We start from the raw sequence: 26742 nt of genomic DNA, 5'->3' as shown, positions 1-26742 counted from the left end.
AAACCATCCTGCTATTAGGTAGGACAATAGATATGAAAACAGCTTACTTTGGTTCAGTATAAATTTAGGGTTGATTATTAAACTGTTCCATGCCATGCTATATTTTATTTATTTATTTATTTATTTATTTTTTGGAGACAGGATCTGGCTGTGTTGCCCAGGCTAATCTAGAACTCTTGGCGTCAAGTGATCCTCCTCCCTTGGCCTCCCAAAGTGCTGGGAAAACAGGCGTGAGCCATGCCTCTGTCCCTCATTTCATCCTTACAATAATTGTATGGAATATATAAAGGAAGGCACTTAACACTCATTTTCTCTTCTCATCCTCTTACAACTCTGAAAACTAAACATTATATGTTTTCATTTTATTAACAAGGAAACTGAAGCTTGAAGTAGTTAAATCCTTTGTCAATGTCACAGGCTGCTGCCTACCACTTTTTAAGTGCTGACGGCAAGATCAGTTATTTACAGGCATTGTTATTCCCTTAAGCCTCTCAATAATCACATGATGTCTGTATTCTTATCCTCATTACTTGGTAGAAAAGTGTGTTCAAAGAGGATGCATGACTGTCCCAAGAACATGCAGCCAGCAGGAGGCTGAGGCAGGATTCACTCAGCTGCCAAAAAAGCAGATCTGGAACTCAGACCCAGTTCTTCTGTCCCCAGCCCAAGACTTCCTCTCTCACACTCCAGGGCCTTGTTCCCCGCCGGACCGAAGCAACCGGCGACCTCCAGCTAGGCCAGGACCCATCTTCGTCGAAGGCTCAGGAAGCCACAACTGCCAGTAGATCTCTCTTCACCTGCCCTCCCTGGACAGCTCCGGGTCGACCGTAGGTGGCGGGCGAGAACCCGGGTCCGCGGGGCGGCGGCGAGCGCAGGGCGAGGCCGTACAGCCGGCGGGAGAGGCTCCCGCACCGCCGCGCGTGCCAGCGGCGGAGACGGGTGGGTGGGGCGGGAGTGCCCGGCTCCCTCTCCCTCCTCCCGCCCTTCCTTCCTCCCTCCCTTGGTCCCCGGGCCGGCGGACCCGCGGGCAGGCCCTGCCCAGACTGGACGACCTCCGGCCGGCTCCCGGAGAAGCGCAGCGGAAGAGCGGGGCCGCCGACGAGCTCCTGGGACCGGCCCCGTACGCGCTCAGGCGGCGCAGAGCCGGCGCATCCCGGGGTCTAGGCAGGGCTGACGGCTGGCGGCGGGGGAGCCGGAGAGATGGTCGCGCGTGTGGTCCTCCTGCTGCGCGCCCTGCCGCTGCTGCTGTGCCGCCGCCTGGACGCCGAGCCCGCGGAGCACGTAGGCCGGGAGCTGCGCGAGGAGGCGGAGGTACTGGATGGGCGCCGGAGGACAGCTGTCCGCTTGCTTGGGACCCGCCAGACTTCACAGGCAGGCCTCTCGGCAGTCCCCCTGTGCGGACACTCTGCGCTGCCTTCCCCTCGTCCTCTGACCGCTTCACACTTGCACACAAAGAGTCAGGGCGGTATTCTTCCCCATGCCAGGGCTGGAACCGTACCGCCACGCGGACCCGCATTGATGGGCAGGGGTGGGGGTCGGGGACGGACAGAAGGCAGGAGCTGACGGGGACTCCCCACCCCTGTTTGGCACGGAGCCACAGTCCCTCACCATCTAGACTGCGGAGACGACGTTTATTCGTCAGATGATCCCCCAACGCGGTGGGAGCCCCCAGTTTGGTGTGGTGGAGAGGGTACTGCTGGACTGGCTGAGACGCGGGACAGATCGCTGGCTTCTCGGCCTCCAGCTGCCGCTGGCCGGCTTGAGCAAGCCATTTAAACTGTTCACATTAGTTTCTTCATCCATAAAAATGAGTAAGAATGGTGCACTCGCAAAAGGTTCTTCTAAGGATTTTCAAATAGGGATTCAGGACTGAATTTGAGAAAAGGAGGCAGAGAGGCGAACCTTAAAGATTTCCCATTCCGGGCGGCGCCTGTGGCTCAGTCGGTAAGGCGCCAGCCCCATATACCGAGGGTGGCGGGTTCAAACCCGGCCCCGGCTGAACTGCAACCAAAAAATAGCCGGGTGTTGTGGCGGGCGCCTGTAGTTCCAGCTATTCGGGAGGCTGAGGCAAGAGAATCGCTTAAGCCCAGGAGTTGGAGGTTGCTGTGAGCTGTGTGAGGCCACGTATGATTTCTTTCTTCCCCAGAGAAGCACCTCTGTTTGTGTTCTTATCTCCTCTCAAGAATAGGACAGGAGTCTCCACTATCTTAAGGAGAAGGGGTGTGAATGAGTTATAAATTACTGAGCCCAAGGCTCTGCTCTGAGACGCCTGCTCTTCTAAGAGCATCATATCTGAACTAAAACTCCCTTCTCCCCTCCCCTAGAAGGGGCCAGCTGAATTTGGGGAACCTGCAGAATGAGGAGGGCCCCCTCTGAATGGCTGTCCCCCCCACACACACACTTGCTCTGAGCTCTCTGCTTTTGCATATTCAGGGCATCACTTTGTTTCTCTGAATTTAGACTCTTACTGCATCAAGTATGGAGTCCTCGCAACCCCAGGAAGAGGCTTCTGTCTACCAAGCCAAGTCTTGTTAACAGTCCCACTCCACCACCCCAAAGTTCGGGGTTGCAGACAATCCTTGGCAAGGGAACAGAGGCAGTATCTTTGCTGCCCATGCCTGTGGTGGCCCCAGATGGAGGGAATTTCATCTTAGGGTATGCTTGGGAAACTTCATATCTAGCAGATTGAATCTCTTTCAGTCTACTTAACATAAATTTGGGGAAGGGAATTTTTAACTCTGAGAACAAAAAATAATTTGAAAGTATACAAATTCTGGAAATGTGTAAAGAACGGGTCTCTGTATGTCTATGCATGATATGCACAAGTTATGTGTGTATGTGTGCATGTGTGTCTGTGTATATATGTGATTCTAGATATGATTCTTTTTTTGAGACAGTCTTACTTTATCACCCTTGGTAGAGTACCATGGCATCATAGCTCACAGCAACCTCAAACTCTTGGGCTCAAGCAATTCTCTTATCTCAGCCTCCCAAGTAGCTGGGACTATAGGTGTCTGCCACAACACCTGGTTTTTTTTTAGCAACAGGGTCTCCCTCTTGCTCAGGCTGGTCTTGAACTCTGGAACTCAAGCAATCCACCCACCTCAGCCTCCCTGAGTGCTAGGATTACAGGCATGAGCCACCTCGCCCAGCCTCGGTTCTAGATATGATTAATTGCATGGGTTCCAGTGCCAGACAGACCTGAATGCAAACCATGGATAAATCATTTAACCTCTATGAACCTCGGTTTACTTCTCTGTAGGATGAGGAATTAATAATGCCTGTTTCACAAGACGGTTGTGTGATTTCATTGAGATTATACAGTAGAACCTCCACAGTTGACTGCCTCCTTATATAAACTACCCCCTTAAATTAACCTAATTTTCATAGACAGCCGTGCACCACTTGTACGTATCTGTACAGTAGGCCTAGTTCCTTATGTTGACCACCTTCATCTGTTGACCAGTTTGTTACAGTCCCTTCAGTGGTCAGCTTACAGAGGTTCTACTGTATATGTAAAATGCTTCACACAGTGCCTAGTTTATAGACAGTGGTCTATAAAAAAAAAGGTTGCTCTCAATGTTGTTGATGTTGTTATTATTTTTTTTGGAGAGAGTTTCACTTTGTTCTCAGTAAAGTGGTGTGGCCTTATAGTTCACAGCAACCTCAAACTCCTAGCTTAAGCAATTCTCTTGCCTCAGCCTCCCAAGTAGCTGGGATTATGGGCACCCACCACAATGCCCAGCTATGTTTAGAGACGAGGTCTCACTCTGGCTCAGGCTGGTCTGGAACCTGTGAACTCAGGAAATCCACCCACCTCAGCTTCCCAAGTGCTGGGATTATGGGTGAGCCACTGTGCCTGGCGTATTATAGGTGTGAGCTACCACACCTGGCCTCATTAACATTATAATTGTCTCTACCAATATTCTAAAGATCAGAGTTGCAGATTAAAGTCCTGGGTTAGAGACTAGCTCTCTACAACAATAACACAGGATGAAATATGCAAGCAACTATTTTCAGCATGGGACAACAGATTCCAAAGAGACAATATTACAGTTACTATGGCTACATTATAAATTGCCCAAAAACTTAGTAAAGTAAAACAACCATTTATTAAGTTCACAGATATTGTGGGTTGAAATTTCAAATCAGATGCATCAGGGTAACTTGTCATGATTCTACGGTGTCTGGGGCTGGAATCATCTGAAGGCTATTTACTCACATATCTGACAGTTAATACTGGCCGTCAGCTGGAGGCCTCAATTCCCCATGTAGGCCTATCCTTATGGTCTCTCTGTGTGGGCTAGTTGGGACTTCCTCACAATGTGGTAACTAAGTCCCAGGGATAAGTGTTCTGAAGGGAGAGAGGGAGAGAGATCCTTTTTATTACTTAGATAGTCTTGGGAGGTCCACAGCATCACACTCCATTGGCTAGAACAGTCAGTCACAAGCTCCAACCCAAGTTCAAGGGGAGGAACCATAGACCCCACAATTGGTGGGAGGAATGCTGAAGTCACACTGTAGGAAGAGCACAGTAAAGAGAGATGTCACTGTGGTCATTTAGGGAAATACAACTATACAAAGAAGGAAAACCCACAACATGACCCCATGATTACCCTAGCTCTTTGCTCAGGGACAATTCCCTGACTGCATTGCAGAGAGCTAGACACCACACTGAGCACAGCAGTCCTGCTGACCAGTGGCAGAGGTCAGAGTTTAGGGCCATTGAAGCAGCTGGAATCTGTGGAGCAATGTATCACAGAAGAGAGAGCTGCACTAAAGGGGGTTCCCCTAAGTCTGTATGGGGGTTCATTGAGGACCATGCCGGCTCATATATGGTGAGACTATGCAAGGCTTATCAGAGAACAGCTCCTAATTGATTAGGAACAGAAAAAAGACTCTAAAGGTTGAGACATTCAGGAAGATGTTGATAGTCTGGACCAGCCAAAATGGAAACAAACAAACAAACAAACAAACCTCTTTCAGACCTAGGCATCCATTGGAAACACCAGTGAGCCCATGTTTCAGGGGGAAGGATCACGAAGTAAAGTAAGACCTACTGTAACAAAGCTTGGAAACGGGTAAACCTAAAATACGTTTTTCCTCGTCATACTTTCCTTGTAAGACAGCTGACTACCTAAAGTAAAACAATAATACAATCATGTAATTGATATGTCAGATGTGAAGTGGGAAATGGGGTGTCAAGCAGGAAGTGTAAAATGTTCTAGTATTGGTATAACATTAAGTCTAAGTGGGCTAAGGTAGGTTAAGGATGCACTTAGATAAGTTACAGGAGTCATAACAGAACAAAAACAAAAACAAAAACTTAAAAATCAAACCTTCCCTAGATCTGTAGACTAATTTCTGTCTTTATATATTTGCATACCTGGGACATTCTATCTAAATGGAATCATGATAATATGTGGATAGTTGGAGATTTTAATGCCCTCTCCCAATAATAAATAGAACAAGTAGAAAAAAAAATCAAATAAGCATATGGAAGGCCAGAAGACTTGGACAACACTGTCAACCTTTTTGACTTAACTGATATTGATAGAAAACTACACTTGAGAACTTCAGAGTACATATTCTTTTCAAGTGCATGTGAATCATTTACCAAGACAAACCATATGCTTGGCCATAAAATATGTCTCAATACATCTCAAAGGTTGAAATCTTACAGATTATGTTCCTTTACCCAACAGAACTACATTAGAAATTGTAACAATAAGGTATCTAATGCCTGCAGTCCCAGCTACTTGGGAGGGTGAGGCAAGAGAATCACTTGAGCCCAGGAGTTGGAGGTAGCTGTGAGCTGTGATTCCACAGCACTCTACCCAGGGCAACAGCTTGAGGCTCTGTCTCAAACAAAAAAAAAAAAAAAAAAAGAAAAGAAAAGAAAAGAATAAAGAAAAGTAAATAAATAAATGTCAGTAGTAGTTTATATTCACAAAGTTCTGTCTGGGTGTAACCTACATATCTCATGCTGTAATTCTTGCTCCTTCTTTCATTTTCTGTCCTTAAGGAAGGCAGAAGACATTAGCTGGTCAGTCTTCATCTACACCCCATCTTGTACTTTTTTTCTAATGCCAAATAACCACACAGTGTGGATTCATGGTTCTTACTAGGCCTGTGGCACTAAGATTAGGGCATGAAATAATACCCTGACCATAGAGAGAAGTTGTCCATTTATAAAATAAATAAATGTCAGTAGGAGTAAAGAAAAAGTCAATGATCTAAGCTTCCACTTTAAGAAGCTAGAAAAGAATATATTAAACCAAAAGAGCATAAAAGGAAAGAAATAGCAAAAATGGGCCGTGTGATGATAGGCTTTTCTTTTCTGGGCTGCACTTTCCTCCTCTGTAAAATAAGGTGCTAATCTTGAAACTTCTGAGAGTCTCTCTGGCTGTAACATTGTTTGGCTTTAGAGTGTTTGTATGCCTGTGCCAGTGTGTGTGTGTGTACCTCTGTGCATATCATCTGCCTGTGTGTCTGTCCGTCATCTGGATGTATTCATGTTCCCAAGTCACTGTGTGTATCTCTGTACCCTGTGTGCATGGCTTTGTGTCTGCTGTGTGCACACAAAGAAACAAAGCTGAGAGCTTTCCAGAGTAGGCTTTGTGGGGGAGGAGACTTACTGCTTACAAGTTGCATTATGAACAAGTTCATTGTTGCCCACTTAGCAAAACTAGAGCTGCTCCCAACACTAGTGAGTAGGAAGAGCAGCTGATGCTGAGTTGGAAGATTGAAAGTTGAGGAATGACATCATTGCCCGGGCCCCCTCTCATTCCCAGACAGGCTGTGTCTTATGCTTCAGCGACACGGACTGTTTCAAGGGCTCTATCTACCACTTGCTTTGCTTGGACCTTCTTTAGAACAACCAGGTAGTAGTTCCTGGAACTGGCTTCTACTTGGTGGTCTATCCACATCTGTGTAGTTACTCCCAGTATATCAGTACAATAAGGAGTTGGATAGTCTGTTCCTCCAGGGAGATGTTGGAGCTTCCGTGGAGTATGCAGTGCTGTTTCTCATAGCCCAGAGCCATTCATTTGACTTTTTGTGAGTCAGAAACCCAGAAGTCTGGGTGTGGAAGCCATTCCCAAGAGCTCAGGTTAGTGATTCATGGGCACAGAGTTGATAGAAGTACAGAAGAGGATCTGAAGGGTCCCAAAGGACCACAAGTTGGTGGAGAAGCATTTGTTAAGGCAGTTTGAAAATGAAGAAATCTAGCAAGGCTGGTCCGAGTGCAGTGGTGTTTACAACTAATTAACTAATTGATCACAGCTTCATAGATTCCTTTGTTCCTGCTCCACTCCCATTGCTTCACTTAACTAGCCAAAGAAAAAAAAGGAAGAAGAAAGAAAGAAAGAAATCTAACAAGGCCCAGGTAGTGAAAGCATGAACATCAATGGCAGGGAGAGACAATTGGACAACTTCTCCCTAAACCCAGAGTTGGTCAGGGGGTATTATTATGTACCCTAAACTTAGTGCCACAGGCCTAGTAAGAACCATGAATTGACACAGTATGGTGGATTAGAAAAAGAGTACAAGATGGGGTGTAGATGAAGACTGGCCAGCTAATGTCTTTGGCTTTCCTTAAGGACAGAAAATGAAAGAAGGAACAGGAATTATAGCAAGAGATATGTAGGTTACACCCAGACAGAACTTTGTGAATATAAGACTGGGGACGAGGAAAGAAGGAGAGGAGAAAGGGAGTCAGAAGGGAAGGAGAACCCTTTTCCCAAAATAAGAAAAAGGAGCTGAGCTGATTCCACTACTCTAAGGCCTTCACTGGCCCCAGGAGCCAGGGGGCAAAAGTGAAGCATTCTGGAAGCAGATATTTGTCTTTATAAAGGAATATGCTTCACTCCTGTTGAGTACATGGCTTGTCAGACAACCTGTCTAAGGTGTGATGGAAGAAGTGATTCCCGACTCTATTTGAAAGCCAGAGTCCACTGCCAGAGCAGCTTCCTGCAGAGAAGACAGGAGAGACCCAGCTACAAATACCCCATTTTTACCTTTTTATTAGTTGAGAATCAGCTCTTCAGTGGAGAGGGCAACTTGTCCCCTGCTCCTTTGGTTTTAAAGCCTCTGAGATGCTGGTTTATATGTGCAATAAAACATCTTGGGGTAAGTGTCAGAGAATTCAGATTCAAATATTGGTTGTGTCACATACTGGGACACTTTGGCAAAATACTGCACTCCCCGGAGACTTAATTTCCTTAAAAATGGGAATAACACCACCTGTCCTATTTATGTTCTTGCAAGGTGAATGTGAGGGTCAAAGAAGCTATAATACCTTTAAAAGTCCTGCAATTTTTTTTTTTTTTTGAGACAGAGTCTCACTTCGTCACCATCAGTTTGAGTGCTCTGGTGTCACAGCTCACAGCAACCTCAAACTCTTGGGCTCAAGTGAGTCCCTTGCCTCAGCCTCCCACGTAGCTGGGATTACAGGTGCCCACCACAACTCCTAGCTATTTTTAGAGATGGGGTCTCAGCCTTGCTCAGGCTGGTCTCAAACCCCTGAGTTTAAGCAATCTGCCCACCTCAGCCTCCAAGAGTGCTAGAATTATAGGTGTCAGCCCAGCAGCCCTGCAGTTTTTAAGGGCTTATTATGCTCCTGATTAGCTGGAAATATTTTTATGTCTAGGCCATATTGAGGCAGAAACTAGCTATCATCTTATGCATCTTGTCTTAGATAATAATGCTAAAGATGTACTTGAATAAGCATAAATCTCACAAAGTCACTACAGCATTACAGAAAGACTAAAATCATAATGAAACATAATACGAGATGGACAGTTTTGCTAGTTAAGCAACACAGTTTCTGCAAGACTTTGCCTTTTTTGATCGGGGATTAAAGATGGCGGCCGAGTAACAGCTTCCCTGCAACTGGACACAGTGAGTCTCCAGGCATATCTAGCTGGTGGGATCTGCCTATAATCATCGCTTTGAGCATACAGGGAGTCAGCAAGGGACTTCTGGACCACAAGAGGAGGACAAAAACAGTGGAAAACTGGCAAGTGGTTGCATGTGTTCGATCGACCTAATCCCGCCGGCAACCGTAAATACAAGCAGCAGTGATACTGCAAACCGGAAAGGCCTTACCTATGAACTGTTTTGGTGTTTTTGGACTTGGCACTCAGTTGAACTGCCTTGGGGACAGCTTGAGCAGGAGTGCAGAGAACTTTGGGCATTGTCTAGGGCCCCAGACTGAGCCACTGAGCTGGGTCACAGGGAGCCACTGTGAGAGAACTGCCCTGGCAAGCTCCGCCCTCAGGATCCCAGAGCAAGGATCTGGTGGGACCTAGTAACCTAGTGACTCAGCAGCCTAAAGGTGGGGACTGAGCTGCCTTACAGCCTTAACCCTCAGAGGCAGAGTGAGACCAGGTTTTGGCACACTGGAGACTGGGGCTGTTGCCCTGGGTAGAGTGCTGTGGTGTCACAGCTCATTGCAACCTCAAACTCCTGGGCTTGGTGCCACCCATAAGAGCTGTGCCGTGACCCCCGACCCGCGACCCGCACCCACCGGGCCTCCGCATGCCCTGACCACGAACTACAGGAGCTGCGCAACCCTGCGTCCTCCCTCCTGTGTCCTCCAGGCCTCTGCACTGGCTCATTCATCTGGCCAGGGATACTGGTAGCCACGTGCCTTCTGGAGCCCTCCCTGCCTCTGCACAGAGCCCTTCTCCTGGCCAGAGACTGCTGGAGCCTTGGGCTCTCTGTGCCAAAGTCACTGGGCGCCAGGCACTCCCAGAACTGTGTGCACCACCTCCCGCCCTGTTGCTGGATCCCGGTCTGTCACATGCCAGAGCTGCTTCCACAACCAGAACTCCCTACCTTGGGTGGCACCTGTGGCTCAAAGGAGTAGGGCACCAGCCCCATATGCTAGAGGTGGTGGGTTCTAACCCAGCCCTGGCCAAAAACTGCAAAAAACAAACAAACAAACAAACAGAACTCCCTACCTGGGTCAGCCCCAGAGGAACTACACAGGGTCACTCCCTACAAAGATCCAGCAACAATAAAGTGATCCCGCTATGGTCTAATCTTGGAGAGACACCTCCCCAACTCTGAGGACGGCCAGAGGCAACGGTGAAAAACAATCATGAGGCGAAATCAACAGAAAAACTCTGGCAATATGAACAATCAGAGTAGATTAACTCCCCCAAGGATCAATGGGGAAGACACAGCACAAGATCCCATGCACAGACAAATAGCTGAGATGTCAGAAATCAAATTCAGAATCTGGATAGCAAATAAGATGGAATTAGAACTCCAAGCAGTAAACCAAAAGATATCTCAAGAATTCGACAAATTCAAAGACCAAATGACCAAAGATTTTGACACATTGAGACAAGAAGTTGCATCCCTCAAAGATCTGAGGAACACAGTAGAATCCCTCAGTAGCAGATTGGAGCAAGCAGAAGAAAGGATTCTGACATTGAAGACAAAGCTTCTGAACGCTCCCAAACTCTCAAAGAGGAAGAGAAATGGAGGGCAAAAACAGATCACTCTCTCAGAAAGCTCTGGGATAATTCGAAGAAAATCAATATTCGTCTTACAGGGATCCCTGAAAGCAACAAAGTGGCTTCACAAGGCACAGAGTCTCTTCTCCATGAGATTATGAAGGAGAACTTTCCAGACATGCCAAGAGATTCTGAAATTCAGATAGCAGACAGTTTTAGAACTCCAGCACGATTCAACCCAAATAAGACATCCCCCAGACACATCATAATCAATTTCACTAAAGTTAATATGAAGGAGAAAATTCTGAAAGCAGCCAGATGAAAGAAAACCATCACCTACAAGGGGAAGAATTTAGAAGACTTTGCCTTTTTTTTTTTTGAGACAGAGTCTCCCTGTCACCCTGAGTAGAGTGCTATGGTGTCATAACTCACAGCAACCTCTAACTCATGGGCTCAAGCAATGCCTGGCTTTTTTTTATTATTATTTTCTATTTTGCAGTTTTTGGCCAGGGGTGGTTTGAACCCGCCACCTGTGGCCTGGCTATTTTTTAGAGATGGAGTCTTGAACTCCTGAGCTCAAGCAATCCTCCCACCTCTGCTTCCCAGAGTGCTGAGATTACAGGCATGAGTGACCATACCCAGCCAAGATTTTGTCATTTTGCAATTTTTAAATTCTTGCTTTCATTTCTGCTGCTAAAATCCTTTGACGAGGATGTCTAGGAAGGTGAGTCCCAGACTCATCTACCAAAGGTCCATTCCAGCAATAAAGGTCTGTGACTACAGAGGTAAAAAATAACATTTTAGAGCAGTGCCTGTGGTTCAGTGAGTAGAGCGCCGGCGCTGTATACCAAGGGTGACAGATTCAAACCTGGCAACTGGCCAAACTGCAACAAAAGAAATAGCCGGGCTTTGTGGTGGGCACCTGTGGTCGCAGCTGCTCGGGAGGCTGAGGCAAGAGAATCACCTAAGTCCAAGAGCTAGAGGTTGCTGTGAGCTGTGACGCCAAGACACTCTACCAAGGGTGGCAAAGTGAGACTCTGTCTCTAAAAAATATAAATAAATAAATAACATTTTAAATGGGACAACTGTAAAAAAACCTTCTCAAAACATATTCTTATTGGATTTTCATGATGCTTCTGTGAGAAAAGTAAAACTGTATTCTTTCCCTCATTTTATGCTATGCGACACAGAGAGGTTAAGTAATTTTGCAGTTCACACAGCTAGCCAGTTGCAGAAGTAGGGCTAGAATAATAAGGAGAGCTGGAATATGTATTAGCACTCTAATACAAACTCTTCATTTAATAGAAAAGGAAACTAAGGCCCAGAGAAGCATAATCTTGCCTAAGGACATGCAGTTAGCAGCACCAAAAATAAAACTCAAGGATGTCAGTTTGCTGCTCTTGCTCTGCCAGTCCAGTGACTCACTGTTAATTTTGCTACACCTCATCACTAGTCTTGCTCTGTTCAGAAATAGCCAGAATTTCCCCTGCCCTTGGCACTCCCATGGACCAGGCTCTACACTCCCTCCCGGGGCAAGTCAGGACCCATGCAGGAGTAGAACCTCCAGAGTTGTTACTCCACATGGCTGGCTGGGCCCGGGAGAACCATATTCATTTTACTCACATACCACAGCCACTCCCAGGGACGTTCAGGGGCACCTCCCCAGGAAAGTGGCCCCAGCCCTAAGCAAGTAGGTGAGGCATGTTGGCACAAGCTTTTAGGCCAGAGTGGGGTGAGTCACCTAAGGGGCACAGCCCTCCAGCTTCCTCTTCATTCAGTTTAAGCCTTAGGCTCCCCCAGGAGAAGGATAGGTGGAGAATAGGGAAGAGAAAAAACCTGGGGCTTGAACTTCAAGGTAGGGAAGAGCAGGAAGTGGGGTAGGGATGAGCCCCAGGTAAAGCTCCAAGAACACTGGACAAGGCCCCAGGAAAATGGAAGCCTAGAATGGAAACGACTCCCTACGGGGGATGGCGGTTCAGCTGGGAGGAGCACTGGAGTTCTGCTTCCCAGTCCTACATCTTCTCCTGGGATCCATTTGCCACGCTGCCGCCCCTGTATCCTCACCACACCCCTCTGCTCTTTCTCCCATGCAGAGTAGGGCATCTCGCTTTTGCAGATGGAGGCACAGCAAATGGACTCAGAAGAGTGTTAGGGACCGCTCCAGGAGCAGAGGTAGTTTTAACTCCATCTCCTCCTCACGCAAAGATGTGGATCTGCCTCTACTGAATGGAGCTTTAGAGGCCTCAGCACTGACGGTATTGAGGCCCTTCCTATAGATAATTTAAAATGTTTGAATATATGCGTAGTAAGTGTAAAACGAGAATAAAGGAGTCCATAAATCCTGAAAATCTCCATTATAATATTTTAGCACTTTTATGGAAATATAAAATGTCAAGTTTTCAAAATTTCTTTTTCTCATTCTTTTTGTGCCTCTCACTGGCTGGTGTTCTGGGCACGTGCTCAATTCCACTTGCTAGGACTTCAACTCCACCTTACAAACTACAGAGTCCCAGAGAGTGAGGAAGAAAGGCCTAGGACTTCCCCTCCAAGGGACCTCTGAGAAAGCCTCCCACCCCTCATCCTGCCCTCCACTCCCCTCGCCTGCCAGAGTACCAGGCACAGCAGGCCAGCCAGGAAACAGGAGACGCCGCCAGCCAATTTCCCCTCCCTCCTGCTCTGTCCAAGGCTTCACAGTTCCAGAATATCTGAGCCAACTCCCTGATAAGGCTGGGCGGGTTTGTGGAAAGAGGCACTAAGGAATGCCAGCCATGCTGACCTGTGACCACCCTCCACCACCCCAGCTCCCCTCAACACCCCCCCCAATCTCTCCCAAGTCACTTTCCCAGCAAATTGCTCTGGCTACCTTTAGAAAGCCCTCTGTCCATCCTCATCAGGAGAAGGGAAGGAGGTACCTGGCTGAGGGGAGACAAGTTGGAGATAGAAGCACCTAAATTGAGAACAGAGATGTAAGTGCCTTGTTCAAAGCAGTTCCCATTTTACGGATAGGTTGTATTCCAAAAGTCTGTTGTTAATTTTCTCTCTAACGTGAATCAATTAGATCAACTGTTTATTGACCATTTTTCATGTATGCCAGATGGGCGTTGCTTTATTTAATCCTCCTGAGAATCCTGTGAGGTTAATCTTATTCTCCTATTGTGGGTAAAGGAATGGAATCTCAGAGAGGTTAAATAATTTGTCCTCAGCCACCCAGCAGAGTCAGAGTTGGAAACAGATTCTCAATCCCAAGCCTAGTGGCTATTCCCCTGTGCCACACTCCTTTAAGCAGTAGTTAAGCCACTGGAACCCCTTTAATTTGTTATGCATCAAAAAACCAGTGGACATGTGCAAAGAGGAGAAAGAAAACAGTGTTGAAATACTGATAAGTTATTGCAGAAAAACGATCAGGTGGACTTGGAAAGTGTTCTGTTGTCGAGGATGAAGGTTCCTCGTGGAAAGCGACTTTATTGAGGAGAGAAAGCAGAAGTCACCCAAGACACTTCTAAATCCACAAAGAAGAGCTGGGGCCTTGCAAAGACTTAGGAGCTTACTGATCCTGCCCCTTGTGTCTATCTTCATTCCTGACTTGTGCCTTTTCTCTGAGGCAGCAGCTGTGCGTGGAATTCTTTTGAGTTAAGAAATACAACAAAGAGGCGGCGCCCATAGCTCAGTGGGCGGGGCCCAGCCACATACAGCAAGGCTGGAGGGTTCGAACCCGGCCCAGGGCCGGCTAAACAACAATGACAACTGCAACAAAAAATAGCCGGGCATTGTGGCGGGTGTCTGTAGTCCCAGCTACTTGGGAGGCTGAGGCAAGAGGATCTCTTAAGCCCAAGAGTTTGAGATTGCTTTGAGCTATGATGCCACAGAACTCTACCCAGGGTGATGGAGTGAGACTCTCTGTCTCAAAAAAGAAAAGTGGGGGCAAGAGGACAAGGAAGACAGAAAGTTATTTCTGGATAGGTCACATAACAAGGAGGGGTAAGAAGTAAGAGACTTACTGTATGTCTCTGTAAGAACTAAGCAGCTGAGGTGACATTCTTTTTTTATTTAAGGTGATGTTTGTATGACTTTATCAGTGAGACGGGCAAGCACGGAGCCAAGCTCATCCTTTCCCCAAAGGGCAGGACAGGTGACAAGTGGCCTCACAGAACTTGGTCTCTGGGAGAGCAGCTTCCAGGTGTGTAAGGGCAGGCAGGGAGTCAAAGGCATTTGGACCGTGGGATGGTCTCCGCTTGCCCTAATTTCCCCAGAGGATCTCATCCAGGTCCACAGCTTTGTATTATCTATGTGCTGAAAGATTCCGGCTGCTTCTTTCAGCTCTAGGGTGATAACAGCCAGGGCCACTTAGATATTGCCACGTTAATCTTATTCCCACCAGCCCCCATCTGTTCCTCCCTGGGCTTTCTCATCCAGTAAATGGCCCACCCTTCCAAGCAGAAAGCTTAGGGGCTGTTCCAGATTCCTTTCTTTCATTCTGCACAATTAATCTATCAGTAAGATTAAAATAAGCCTGCACTTCTTAATCTGGCTGACACCCCTGCCTCTCTCTGACTCCATCACACACACTACTTTTTTACACTCATTGAACTCCCGCCTTCCTTCTGTTCCTTAAACATGTCAACGTCATTCTGAGCTCAGGGCTCTTGCATTTGTCGTTCCCTCTGCCTGGAACTTCCTTTCCCACCTCATCGCATGGCTAGCTTCTCCTTCTTTAGGACTCCGGTCAAATAGCAGCTTCTCAGACAGTCTTTCCCTGACCTCCTGATGTGAAGTTTCTCTAAATCATTCTCAGTTACCTTTCTACATCGTACCAGTTTATTTCCTTTATTTATTTGTTACTTCTGTTTCTATCGTCTGTCTCTACCCATTAGCATTTACGCTGGTTTAGGGATGTCTTATTTACCATCACACTTAGCAGAGCATTGCATGAAGTAATAATGAATGGATGGAAGAAGGAAGTTGTAGGTTTCTAATTCAAAGAATACATCCTTAGAGAGTTAAGTTTTTCATACCCATTATAAGGTTGGGGGTAAGTACATTTGTCGTTCATAGGGCCTTCAATATGTCTGCATTTTGAAGGAGAATTGTTTAGGCAAAAGCCAGAATTAGATAATTCCCAGTCTGGGCATGGCAGAGCCAGCACCTGATTAGCTCCTAACCAATGCCAGGTGGTAGTTTGTCTAGGCCTTTAGTTGTTTCAGGAACAAATTTGATGCATATGAATAGTGTGTATGTGTATTATATACGGTAGCTACCTGTAAGGAGTCCCTCCTATGTGACACGCACTGTGTTAAGTTCTTTATAAGCACTATTATGATCAATTCTCATAGAAAAAAAAAAAACAAAAAAGGCAGCCCAGGCATGGTAACTCACACCTGTAATCCTAGCTCACTGGGAGCCCCAGGCGGATGAATTGCTTGAGCTCAGGAGTTCGAGACCAGCCTGAGCAAGAGCAAGACCCCCTCTCTACTAAAAATAGAAAAACTAGTCGGGTGTGGTGGTGCATGCCTGTGGTCCCATCTACTTGGGAGGCTGAGGCAAGAGAATTGTGCAAGGCCAAGAGTTTGAGGTTGTTATGAGCTATGATGCCACAGCATTCTACCCAGGGCAACAGAGTGAGGCTGTGTCTCAAAAAAAAAGACTCTGTAAGGTAAGTACTAGTGTTAAGCCTGTTTTACAGTTGAGAAAACGAGGGTTTCCTGGAATTCAAACCTTAGTGTTCCTGATTGTACAGCATGTAGCTCTGCTGTCCTGCCTGCCTGACCAGATTTCTAACAGTGCCATGAGATTCACAGGGTGTATACTGCTGGCTCAGTTTGGGGGACAACAAAGCTAGGGTTCAGAAATATTCAGCGGCTTGCCTGAGATCATCCAGCTAGTTAGTGGTGGCCTGGAATTGAGTCCAGGTCCTTTTGGCTTTAATCTCAGGATTCTTTCTACTATGGTTTACAGACCCTCTTGAGACAAGAGGTGAGATTAAGCAAGATGTACGTGCCATGGGCCCTTGGAGACTAAGGGCAGGGAAAGGGTACTGCATGGCAAGAAAAGCTGATATTCCTCTCTCTGCCAGGCATTCCTGGAGAAGTATGGATACCTCAGTGAACACCGGCTCAAAGGTCCCATCTCCACTCGATTCAGCAATGCCATCAGGTAGGATGGAGGGATATGGAGGCTTGGGGGGTCCTGGGGATGCAAAGCTCAAAACATTTTCTCCCTTGTCCTGGAAGGCTGGCCAGCCTCCCTCCCTGCCTTCACGCTTACTACCCACCCTCCCTCTGTGGTCCTTTATTTCAATTCCTCCCAACAGAGAGTTTCAGTGGGTATCCCAGCTACCGGTCAGTGGTGTGCTGGACCGTGCCACCCTGCGCCAGATGACTCGCCCCCGCTGTGGGGTTGCAGACATTGACACTCACGTGGCCTGGACTGAGAGGATCAGTGTCCTGTTTGCTGGACGCCGGGCCAAAATGAGGCGTAAGAAACGCTTTGCAAAGCAAGGTGAGCACTGTTAAAATCCAGCTAGGCTGAGGCTCCCCAAAGTTTAAAGCCCACGGCTAGAAAAACAGCCAGGCCTGGACTGGGCTTTGTCAGTAACCTCTCTTCTCCAGGATAGGGAGAGATGGGTTGACAGGACCTCTTGACTTGAAGGTCATGATTTAAATACAGACATTTAAATCAGAATGATACACATATTGATGAATTTTCATTGTGCAAGTGTTTTCTAGATTAAACCCAATGGAGCCCACTTAATTCCTTTATCAATTTTCAATGCAGAGCAGTCTATATTTTACTGGTTAGTTTCATCTGAATCAATTCTTTTTTGTAACTATCATTCAACAAAGATGAGTTCCATTGATCAGATTTATTTTGTCTATAGTGCTTTTGTGTGTGTGTGTGTGTGTGTGTGAGAGAGAGAGAGAGAGAGAGAGAGAGAGAGAGAGTCTTGTTCTATCACCTGGGCTAGATTGCCTTGATGTCATCATAGCTCACTGCAATCTCAAACTACTGAGTGCAGGTGATCCATCTACCTCAGCCTCCTGAGTAGCTGGGACTACAGGAGCATACCACCATGCTCAGCTCATTTATTTTTATTTTTTTTTAGAGATAAGGGTATCACTCTTGCTCAGGATGTTCTCCAACTCCTAACCTCAAGTGATCGTCCTGCTTTGACCTCTCAGAGTGTTAGGATTAAATGCATGAGCCACTGCACCTGGCAAAATATTTTTTAACAGCTCTGAGATATATCTCATGTATCATACAACTTACTCATTCAAAGTATACAATTCAGCAGTTTTTAGAATATTCACAGAATTGCACAACCATTACCACCATTTAATTCCAGTACATTTAATTGAAACCTCACACCATTAACAGGCACTCCCATTCTGTCCTCCCCTCACCCCTGGCAACCACTAATGTGCTTCCTGTCTCTACCCATTTGCCTGTTCTCAACATTTCATCATAACGCATTTTACACACTGCAGCTTCTGCTGAGGCTTCAGGAGATTCTATAATTTGCTGTGTAAGTTTGCAAGTGGACGTAACACATTCTTCCTACAGTAGCAGGGGCCTGCTGGAAGTCAGAACTCCAGGGTCCTGCCCAAGAGAAGCTTCTAGTTGTTCTCCCCTCGCCCCTCCACTCCTTTTTCTTCCCTCTTCCTCTTTGGATTTTGGAGCAACCTCTGGAAGGAGGTACGGTGCCAGGTGATACGAGTGCCTAAGGGGGCCATAAAGCCAGCTCTGCTCACCCAGGATTTGGGGCCCAAAGCAGTCAACCTTCTCCAAGGGAGCAGTCTGGGGCTAGACAGGGAGTGGCCCAGGCTCCTGGCCCCCAGCCATTCCTTCCTTCCTGGAAGGCACACTAGCAACTCCTTCCCTGCTCCCCTCCCAAGGAAAACAGTCATTCCTCTCAGTTCTTGTTCCTTGTCATCCTCTCTATCCTTCCTGTGCACACAGACACACACGCACACACAGAGTTTCACAGAGGATTTTTATTCTGAGATGTGTCACCTTCACTGGCTACTAAGAATTAAAAAATTGTCCACTCTCTCCCTCACCTGTGGAATGAGGGGTTCCCCTAGCTGCACAGAGGCAGAAGGGGCCATCTATGGTAGAGGATTAAAGTTTCATGAGGGGAAAGAGGCTAGGAGTTTGTCGTTCACAGCAGGGTGTGAAAGAGCCCAGCACCAGCCAGTCTAGTGCCCAGTGAAGACTGAGTGACTAGCGGCCGTGTTACTGATACAAAACGAACCCTCAGCCATGCTCTGGACCCCAGGCCCTCCCTCCACCTTCCTTGTCTCTCTCCCTTCCTTAGAATCATTCCCTCTCCCCTCCCTAGGGGTTGGTCACTGGCTGGGAGGCAAGGTTGGGTGGCTGCCAGGCCACACAGGCCCAGGGAGGCAGCATTGCCTTGAATGGAGCTTGGCTCAAGGATGGGAGAAGAGACATGCCCCACCCCCCCGCTTTGTCCACGGGCAAGGAGGGGCAGGGAGTCCAGCTCCTCTGCTAAGACCCTCCCTTCCATCTGGAGAGTTTCAGCTCATGCTTTGACCCAAAACACAGGTTTATAAGCTGGAGATGAGCAAATAGGCCTGCCTATTTCTGTGCAGTGTGTGGGATTAAATCAGGCCTACCTCAGCTACTCACTCTGTGAGCCAGGGTGGGCATCTTCCCGTGGGTTTTAGCTACCTGACATCTACCTACACATCCTGTCTTTGGCTTGAGGTCACAATCTCCACCCCTGAGCTTGCTGGGCTCAGAAATAGTTCATGAGAACTCTGCAATCTGGACCTCCTGGCCACCCTGCTCCCGGGTGCGTGTTGAACTGCAGATGGACCCAGACTCAGTTGACCCGGGGCTGCAGCAAGAGGCCAGAGTCTCAGCTCTAAGGGAGGAATTACAGTTTGCGGCACAGATGGAAAAATTTCTCTCAATCAGTGACAAAACACACCCTTTGTTCTTATTTTTTATTTTTTTATTTTTTTTTACCTCAGAGCTCTCCAGAGTCCCTGAGGAAGCGAGGAGGGAAGCAAGGGGTCAGGAAAGGACCTCACATACATGGGTCCTGTGTTTGTTGGCCAGCAGCGGGCTGAGGCCCTGGAAAGGGCAGAATGAAGCCATCAGGAGGGGACAGGAGGGTGTGAGGCATGATGGCGGGGCAGGGTCACAGCTGTGGCTTCCGTGACCCCAGCTTTCCTCCACCTTGACACTGTAAGGCCGGGGCTGGTATGTGCTGGCAACAAGAGTCACAGAGCTGTTTTCAGACTCAGCCCAGGCTGTGGGAAGGAATAGACCCCGGACCAGGTCCACACAGCTCCTTCAGGTTGGGGCTTTTCTGGGTGGAGGCTGCACCCTCCATCACACTGGGACCTTGCCAGCCCAAAGCATTGTACAGGACACCCTCCAGGCTAAGGGCAGTCCTCTCAGTCTGAGGGTTCTCCTCCGTAAGGCGGTATCTCTCAGTCAAATGGGGGGCTGCCTGGGGCTAGGGCCATGTCTTCCCATCAGATCAGGGGCTCCCGTGGGGAGGGCCCACCTCCCCATCACACTGGGTCTGTGGGGACCAGACTCAGGCTCTGCAGCAGGTGTGACTGATGTGGCCTTTCTGGGTGGCAGGCAACAAATGGTACAAGCAGCATCTCTCCTACCGCCTGGTGAACTGGCCCGAGCACCTACCTGAGCCCGCAGTTCGGGGGGCCGTGCGTGCCGCCTTCCAGTTGTGGAGCAACGTCTCCGCACTGGAGTTCTGGGAGGCCCCAGCCACGGGCCCTGCTGACATCCGCCTCACCTTCTTCCAAGGGGACCACAACGATGGACTGAGCAACGCGTTCGATGGCCCAGGTGCTGACACAAAGCCTCTCCCCACATAGCAAAAGGGGATCCCAACTAGGAGAAGCAGTTTGGTGTGGCAATGAAGCATTCACTTTCCCTGTGGCCTTGGCTGAGTGACCTCCCCTGCAGAACCCTTCAGTCTCCTCATCATAAAATGGGAATGTGGTCCCTGCCCTGTCAGGTGCCATGGGTCCAAGGGTCTGCACAGAAAGTGCTTTGCAAATTCTGGAGAGTAGTATGTGTTCTGGGAGAATCTCCAGAGGTCCCATCATCCACCCCCTGCCTCTAGACAGGCCTGTGCTTCTCCTGTTCTCCAAGGGTAGATGTTCTCCACATCAGAGCCTTAAAACTCACCCACCCACGCCCCAACTATTCCTCCTCCTCCAACTGCCCTACTCTTGCCTCCCCTCCCCTGCCCTAAGAGGCACCCACCCTCTGACAACCACAGAAGTGCTTCATACACCCACACCACAGGTGTCTGTCCTCAACCTGAGGCTTCTGGCTGCAGTTTAAACCACTCTATTCCCAACTGCCTAACACTGGCCATCAGAACCTTAATATGAGCTATTTGTTCATTTCCTCTCTCCTAAAGAGGAAAGAAAACCAGATTAGACCCCTTCAGGGTGGCTGGGAATGTAGCACCACCACCATCCACCCTTTGCCCCCTCCTGAAAGCCATCTACAGCACAGTCCAATTCCAGGCCCTGCTGCGGGGCCTGAGTTGGCACTGGGAGAACCTAAGCTTCACAAGGATCCACATGTGATTGTATGTAACTCACTTCACCCATGATATCTATAGAGATGGTTACGTCCATACCTAGGGAGAGTCTGGTCGCTAAGACAGCAGCACTACACTGGATGTCAGGACATTGGGCTCCTCAAGCAGCATTCTGATTTGGTACAGATGCTTTATGTTTTGAGGTGAGGTCTTCTTCCCTCTGAAACCTACCCACCTTTCTTCCAGCGAGAGCTGAATGGAGAGAACAGTGCTTGAAACAGCTCAAGGCCTATTCAAAATAGGAGACACATGAATTCCTCCTAACATGGCCAACTCTCCATGCCCCATAAGGCTCTTCTTATAATGCCAGCCTTCTGACCTGTCAGTCCCAGTGGGCCTGGGCTCTGAGAAGGCAAAGGTGGAGGGACCCTCAACAGTCTTCTAGGCCAACATTATGACTGTGCAGTTGGCTGACCCCTGTGTCAGGGTCACCTGCTTCTTAGGGAAAATGCATTGTGAAGGGTGGGGCCCTGGAAACTGCACATCTAATAAGCTCCATGTGGGACATACTAAAAGCTTGAGAATCACTGAGCCAACCCAACTCTCTATTACCTATTACAAGCAGGGAGATAGAGGCTCACAGAGGAGTCCTGGCAGAGGAGGGCTTGTTATTAAATTATACAGACACATAAAAGTGCCCCATATCATAAGTTTACAGTTGCTGAACTTTCTTACACCAAACATATCCCAGTATCCAGATCAAAAAACAGAACTAAAGGTCCTATCATGCCCACTTCTAGGGGTAAACACTATCTATTCCCAGATATTTTTGAAAATAATTCTTATGTAGGATTTTTGTAAGGCATTGTTCCAAGCATTGTTTGTAATATAAATGTAAACACACATACATAATTATTCTTCACAATACCCCTTACTTCCTGTAAGGAAGAAGCTCATGATCATCATTCCCATTTTCTTTTTTTTATTTTATTTTATTTTATTTTTTAGAGACAGTCTCATTTTGTCACCCTCGGTAGAGTGCTGTGCCATCACAGCTCACAGCAACCTCCAGCTCTTGGGCTTAGGCGATTCTGTTGCCTCAGCCTCCCGAATTAGCTAGGACCACAGGCGCCCACCACAACGCCTGGCTATTTTTGTTGTTGTTGTTGTTGTTGTTGCAGTTTGGTGGGGCCTGGGTTCGAACCCGCCACCCTCGGTATATGGGGCCGGCGCCCTACTCACTGAGCCACAGGCACCGCCCTCATCATTCCCATTTTCAAATCAAGAAAGTAAGACACAGAGAGGTTAAGATACCTACCAAGGTCACTCAGCTAGTAAATGATAAAATTACGGTTTGAACTCAGGCAGCTTGGCCCCACGCTGTATCTACTCCACTCTGTGCTTAGGCATTCATGTCCCACTACCTACCTAGACATCTCCTCTGGATGCTTTAGCTTTTGCAAGACTTAACTAGGAAAGAAATTATGCAGCCGAAAACAGCCCACACACCCCAGTGTCATTTGCATTGGGCCCTGAGTACTCGGGTGCACCATGGGCAGCGGCTCTCTCTGATCCTCTGCGCCGCCTGCAGGGGGCGCCCTGGCACATGCCTTCCTGCCCCGCCGTGGTGAAGCGCACTTCGACCAAGACGAGCGCTGGTCCTTGAGCCGCCGTCGCGGGCGCAACCTGTTCGTGGTGCTAGCGCACGAGATCGGCCACACGCTCGGCCTCACCCACTCGCCCGCGCCGCGCGCGCTCATGGCACCTTATTACAAGAGGCTGGGCCGCGACGCGCTGCTCAGCTGGGACGACGTGCTGGCTGTGCAGAGCCTGTATGGTGAGCCCCTGGCCACGCCTCCCACCCTTGCCTTCCACACCCCCGCCCCCGCCTCCAGTCTTAGGCACCTGCTCCTCAAATAAGATTTCCCACACTAACAGGGATCTGGCCTCTTTGTCAGCTGCCCTGCCCAATCCTAAAGCCCCAGGATCCTTCAAATAGTAAAACCTCAGGTTCCTCTGCCCAATTTCGCCATCATTCCCAACCAATTCCTGTGCACAGATGCCCCCCCCCAACTCCGCGTTCCATTTATTGGATTCCCCCTCAAACCCCTCAACTCCCAGCCTTGGCAGTTCCCCTCACATCATACTCCAGCCCCATCTTTCACACCCAATCCTCGGGCTCACCTCTTTCCCCATGATGTAGCTTAAGGGCCTGTTTCTGCCCCCAGCCTCACTAGCTCTCCCCTTAACCTTTCCCTCAAGGACCCTGGTGCCACTCCCCCAAGCTCATTTGTCTGGCTCGTGTTAGAGTCAGATGAATGAACCAGTGTCATTTCCCTGGTACTTGCCTCAACCTGGGCTACCTCCCTCAGAGTCCCACGGGCAGAGCCAGGAGGCCTGGGTTCAAGTCACCTTCCATCCCTGATTAGCAGCTGCTATTGAGAAAAGCATTTTCCCTCTGAGGACCCTCAGTTTTATCTTCTGTGAAAAGGGATAATAATTGAGGCCCTGCTTTCCTCACAGGGCTGTTTTTCCAGTGGGTATGAGCATGCATTGTAGCTTGAGAAAACTACGCAACATACTAGTAATGGCTGCCAGTCTCATATGGGCTAGGCACATAATATACTCACCACACACCCATGAAGTACTTATCTTTGTCCGGAGATCAAGAGAATAGGGTTCAGAGAGGTTAGGTAACTTGCCCAAGGTCACACAGCTAGGAAGTTGCAGATCAGGATTTGGGAACTGATACCAAATTCTAAGCCTGATGGACTCTCCTGATAAGTGAAGGACAGTGATGCAATTATTAGAACTGCTGTAGTTATCACACAGGTCCCTGAACTCTGTCCTCATGATACCTGTGTTGCCCAGGATTCCAGGAAAAGGCCCCTCTGCCCTTCTTAGTTTCAAACCCTTGCTTGGTCCTCCACTCCAATTTTACTGCTGTAGGACCCTCTTCCTCAGGTTGTTGGGTAGAAGATTCCTGAGTTTCATTCTACAGTTAACACCAACAACCAGGGACAACTTTTAGCTCCCATTCCACTTGCCTTTTCTGCCCCCTCCTATTAGATCAGTGGTTCTCAGCCTTCCTAATGCCATGGCCCTTTAATACATTTCCTGTGGGTCGCAACCCACAGGTTGAGAACCGCTGTATTAGATAATCATAAAAAGAACCAAAGGGAGGTCTTGCGTGAACAATGTCCCCTCCCCTATGTGTTCTCACTTTCTTCTCTCCTTCCCCATAAAGGGAAACCTCTGGGGGACTCAGTGGCCATCCAGCTCCAAGGAAAGCGGTTTACTGACTTTGAGGCCTGGGACTCCCACAGTCCCCAGGGCAGGCACCCTGAAACCCAGGGCCCTAAGTACTGCCACTCTTCCTTTGATGCCATCACTGTAGGTAAGATGGTCTTGCCTGTGCTTTAACTTCTTTCTTCCCTTCTTCCCCACATCTCCTGGGGTTTCCAGAGCTGGACTATGAAGGAGGCAGATGGATTATAAAATTCAGTAATTCCAAGCCACAAACAATCTGCAAAGTAGCAAGCCCACAGCAAGCAACATACTGCTTCTTGTCGGGCATGGTGGCTCACGCCTCTAATCCTAGCACAGTGGCTCGCATCTGTAATCCTACCACTCTGGGAGGCCGAGGCAGGTAGATTGCCTGAGCTCAGGAGTTCAAAACCAGCCTGAGCAAGAGAGAGACACCATCTCTATTAAAAATAGAAAACCAACCAGGTGTTGTGGCAGGCACCTGTAGTCCCAGCTACTGGGGAGGCTGAGGCAGAAGGATCACTTAAGCCCAAGAGTTTGAGGTTGCTGTGAGCTATGATGCCATGGCACTCTACTCAGGGCAACCGAGTGAGACTGTCTCAAAAAAACCCCAAAAAAACAAAAATCACTGCTTCTTGCCACCTACTTTCCCCTCTATCCTAACTATGCATGGCATGTGCTATGCTTACCAGTTTAGGAAACAGGTTCTACAATAGAACCTTCCTTGGAAAGATGGCAGGAGGCTGACCGTCATTCCTTAGCTCTCTCTTGTGTCTGGGCAGATGGTCAACAGCGACTGTACATTTTTAAAGGGAGCCACTTCTGGGAGGTGGCAGCTGATGGCAACGTCTCAGAGTCCAACCTTCTACAGGAGAAGTGGGTGGGGCTGCCCCCCAACATTGAGGCTGCTGCAGTGTCCCTGGAGGATGGAGATTTCTACTTCTTCAAAGGTACAAGCCCTGGGGAAGCTAGGAAAATTGAGACCTAGAGAGGGCATGTGTCCTGCCCACGGTCAAAAGAAGAAGAGAGGGAAGGAGTCTCACACAACAAATGAGTCCATGGTGGAGTCTCTGCTCCAGTCTGAACCTGTGACCCCAGGGAAGACATGACCAGAAGACCCCTTTCAGTGATGAAGTGGGGAGCAGTGGGTGTCAAGGTTGTCCCTGGGAGAGTTTCAGAGAAGAGTCTAGACAGGGATCAGAGGACTGCTCTTAATCTCTGCAATTCAGGGAAAAGAGCCAATCTTCCTTGGAATCCTGCTGTGTGAGATTAGGCATGTCACTTGACTTTTGAAGCAAGCATTTCTTGAATGAGAAACATAATATCTCAGGTTTGTTGGTGAAGGAGGATTAAAAGAGAATGATGACTGAAGAGTGGGCAATATATTACTAGATACAGGGCAGTCCTTCAGTAAGTAGTATTCATTTGTTCATTCATTCGACCAACATTGAGTGCCTTGTATGCACTAGACATGGTAGGTGTTGTTGGGCATAAAGCAGTGAACAAAACATGGAAATATTAATATTAAGGGTAACGAAGACAGATCTGTACCTTCTGGCTTTCCACCCCCCACCAAGAAGTGGGCTGCTCAATCTGCCTTCTGCTGACACCTGCTGGAAGTCTACCCCATAACAGTCCCTCCCCTACTGTTATAATTACTGGATAATCTGTTTTGAAAGTCATAACTACAAACAACCGCTGGCTCCAACAGGAGGAGGAGGAGCGGCATGGGGGGCAGAGGTGGGATGGAGGGCCAATGGGTGAGCACCTCCAGCTCACTCTGGCTCTCCCAATGCCCCACAGGGAGCCGATGCTGGAGGTTCCGGGGCCCCAAGCTAGTGTGGGGTTTCCCTCAGCTGTGCAGGGCAGGAGGCCTGCCCCGCCATCCCAATGCAGCCCTCTTCTTCACTCCTCTGCGCCGCCTCATCCTCTTCAAGGGTGCCCACTACTACGTGCTGGCCCGAGGGGGACTTCAAGTGGAGCCCTACTACCCTCGCAGCCTGCAGGACTGGGGCGGCGTCCCTGAAGAGGTCAGCGGCGCCCTGCCGAGGCCTGATGGCTCCATCATCTTCTTCAGAGATGACCGCTATTGGCACCTTGACCAGGCCAAACTGCGGGTGACCACCTCTGGCCTCTGGGCCACTGAGCTGCCCTGGATGGGCTGCTGGCATGCCAACTCAGGGGGTGCCCTGTTCTGAAGGCACCTCCCCACCTGATGAGCTGTTGGTGCCCTCAGAGCCAACGTGTTTCCCCTGCCCCAGGGGCAGAACCTGTCTTGGATGCCTCTGAGCCTCCCTACAGAAGACCAGGCAGCAAGGCCTCCACCAGGAGGTTTATCTGCCTTTGTTCTATCACATAGAGGTGGGGGTGAGATCCATCCTAAGAGAAGCAAAAAGAATCCCAGACTCCTCAGCCCTTCTCCAAAGACATCTTTCCTCTGCAGGCCTGGGGGATTGTGTACAG

At 48.5% G+C, this 26742-nt stretch overlaps 1 protein-coding gene across 3 annotated transcripts; it reads left to right on the top strand.

The window, feature by feature from the left end:
• The first annotated feature begins 654 nt into the window (after positions 1–654).
• Positions 655–26628, top strand: MMP28 (matrix metallopeptidase 28). Of its 3 annotated transcripts, none has more exons than XM_053570353.1 (8): positions 655–1311; positions 16537–16616; positions 16774–16961; positions 20079–20303; positions 22604–22849; positions 24260–24409; positions 25092–25229; positions 26083–26628. In XM_053570353.1, the coding sequence occupies exons 1-8, from the start codon at positions 1201–1203 to the stop codon at positions 26475–26477; spliced, it is 1533 nt and encodes a 510-aa protein (XP_053426328.1). In that variant the 5' UTR covers positions 655–1200; the 3' UTR covers positions 26478–26628. The 3 variants fall into 3 exon arrangements, with proteins under 3 accessions (XP_053426328.1, XP_053426329.1, XP_053426327.1); XM_053570352.1 differs by having other exon boundaries at positions 657–1311; positions 25062–25229; XM_053570354.1 differs by lacking the exon at positions 22604–22849 and having other exon boundaries at positions 25062–25229.
• The last annotated feature ends 114 nt before the right edge of the window (positions 26629–26742 follow it).

Source organism: Nycticebus coucang, chromosome 18 (genome assembly GCF_027406575.1).
Source record: "Nycticebus coucang isolate mNycCou1 chromosome 18, mNycCou1.pri, whole genome shotgun sequence".
In the NCBI taxonomy this organism is placed as follows: domain Eukaryota; kingdom Metazoa; phylum Chordata; class Mammalia; order Primates; family Lorisidae; genus Nycticebus; species Nycticebus coucang.
The sequence above is the reverse complement of the archived record's forward strand: the minus strand, read 5'-3'. Positions and strand labels throughout refer to the sequence as shown.

Coding starts and splice junctions, on each gene's coding strand:
- MMP28 (XM_053570352.1), top strand. CDS start 1,201: ATGGTCGCGCGTGTGGTCCTCCTGCTGCGCGCCCTGCCGCTGCTGCTG. Junction 16,617..16,773: donor CGATTCAGCAATGCCATCAG/GTAGGATGGAGG, acceptor TCCTCCCAACAG/AGAGTTTCAGTGGGTATCCC. Junction 16,962..20,078: donor GAAACGCTTTGCAAAGCAAG/GTGAGCACTGTT, acceptor TCTGGGTGGCAG/GCAACAAATGGTACAAGCAG.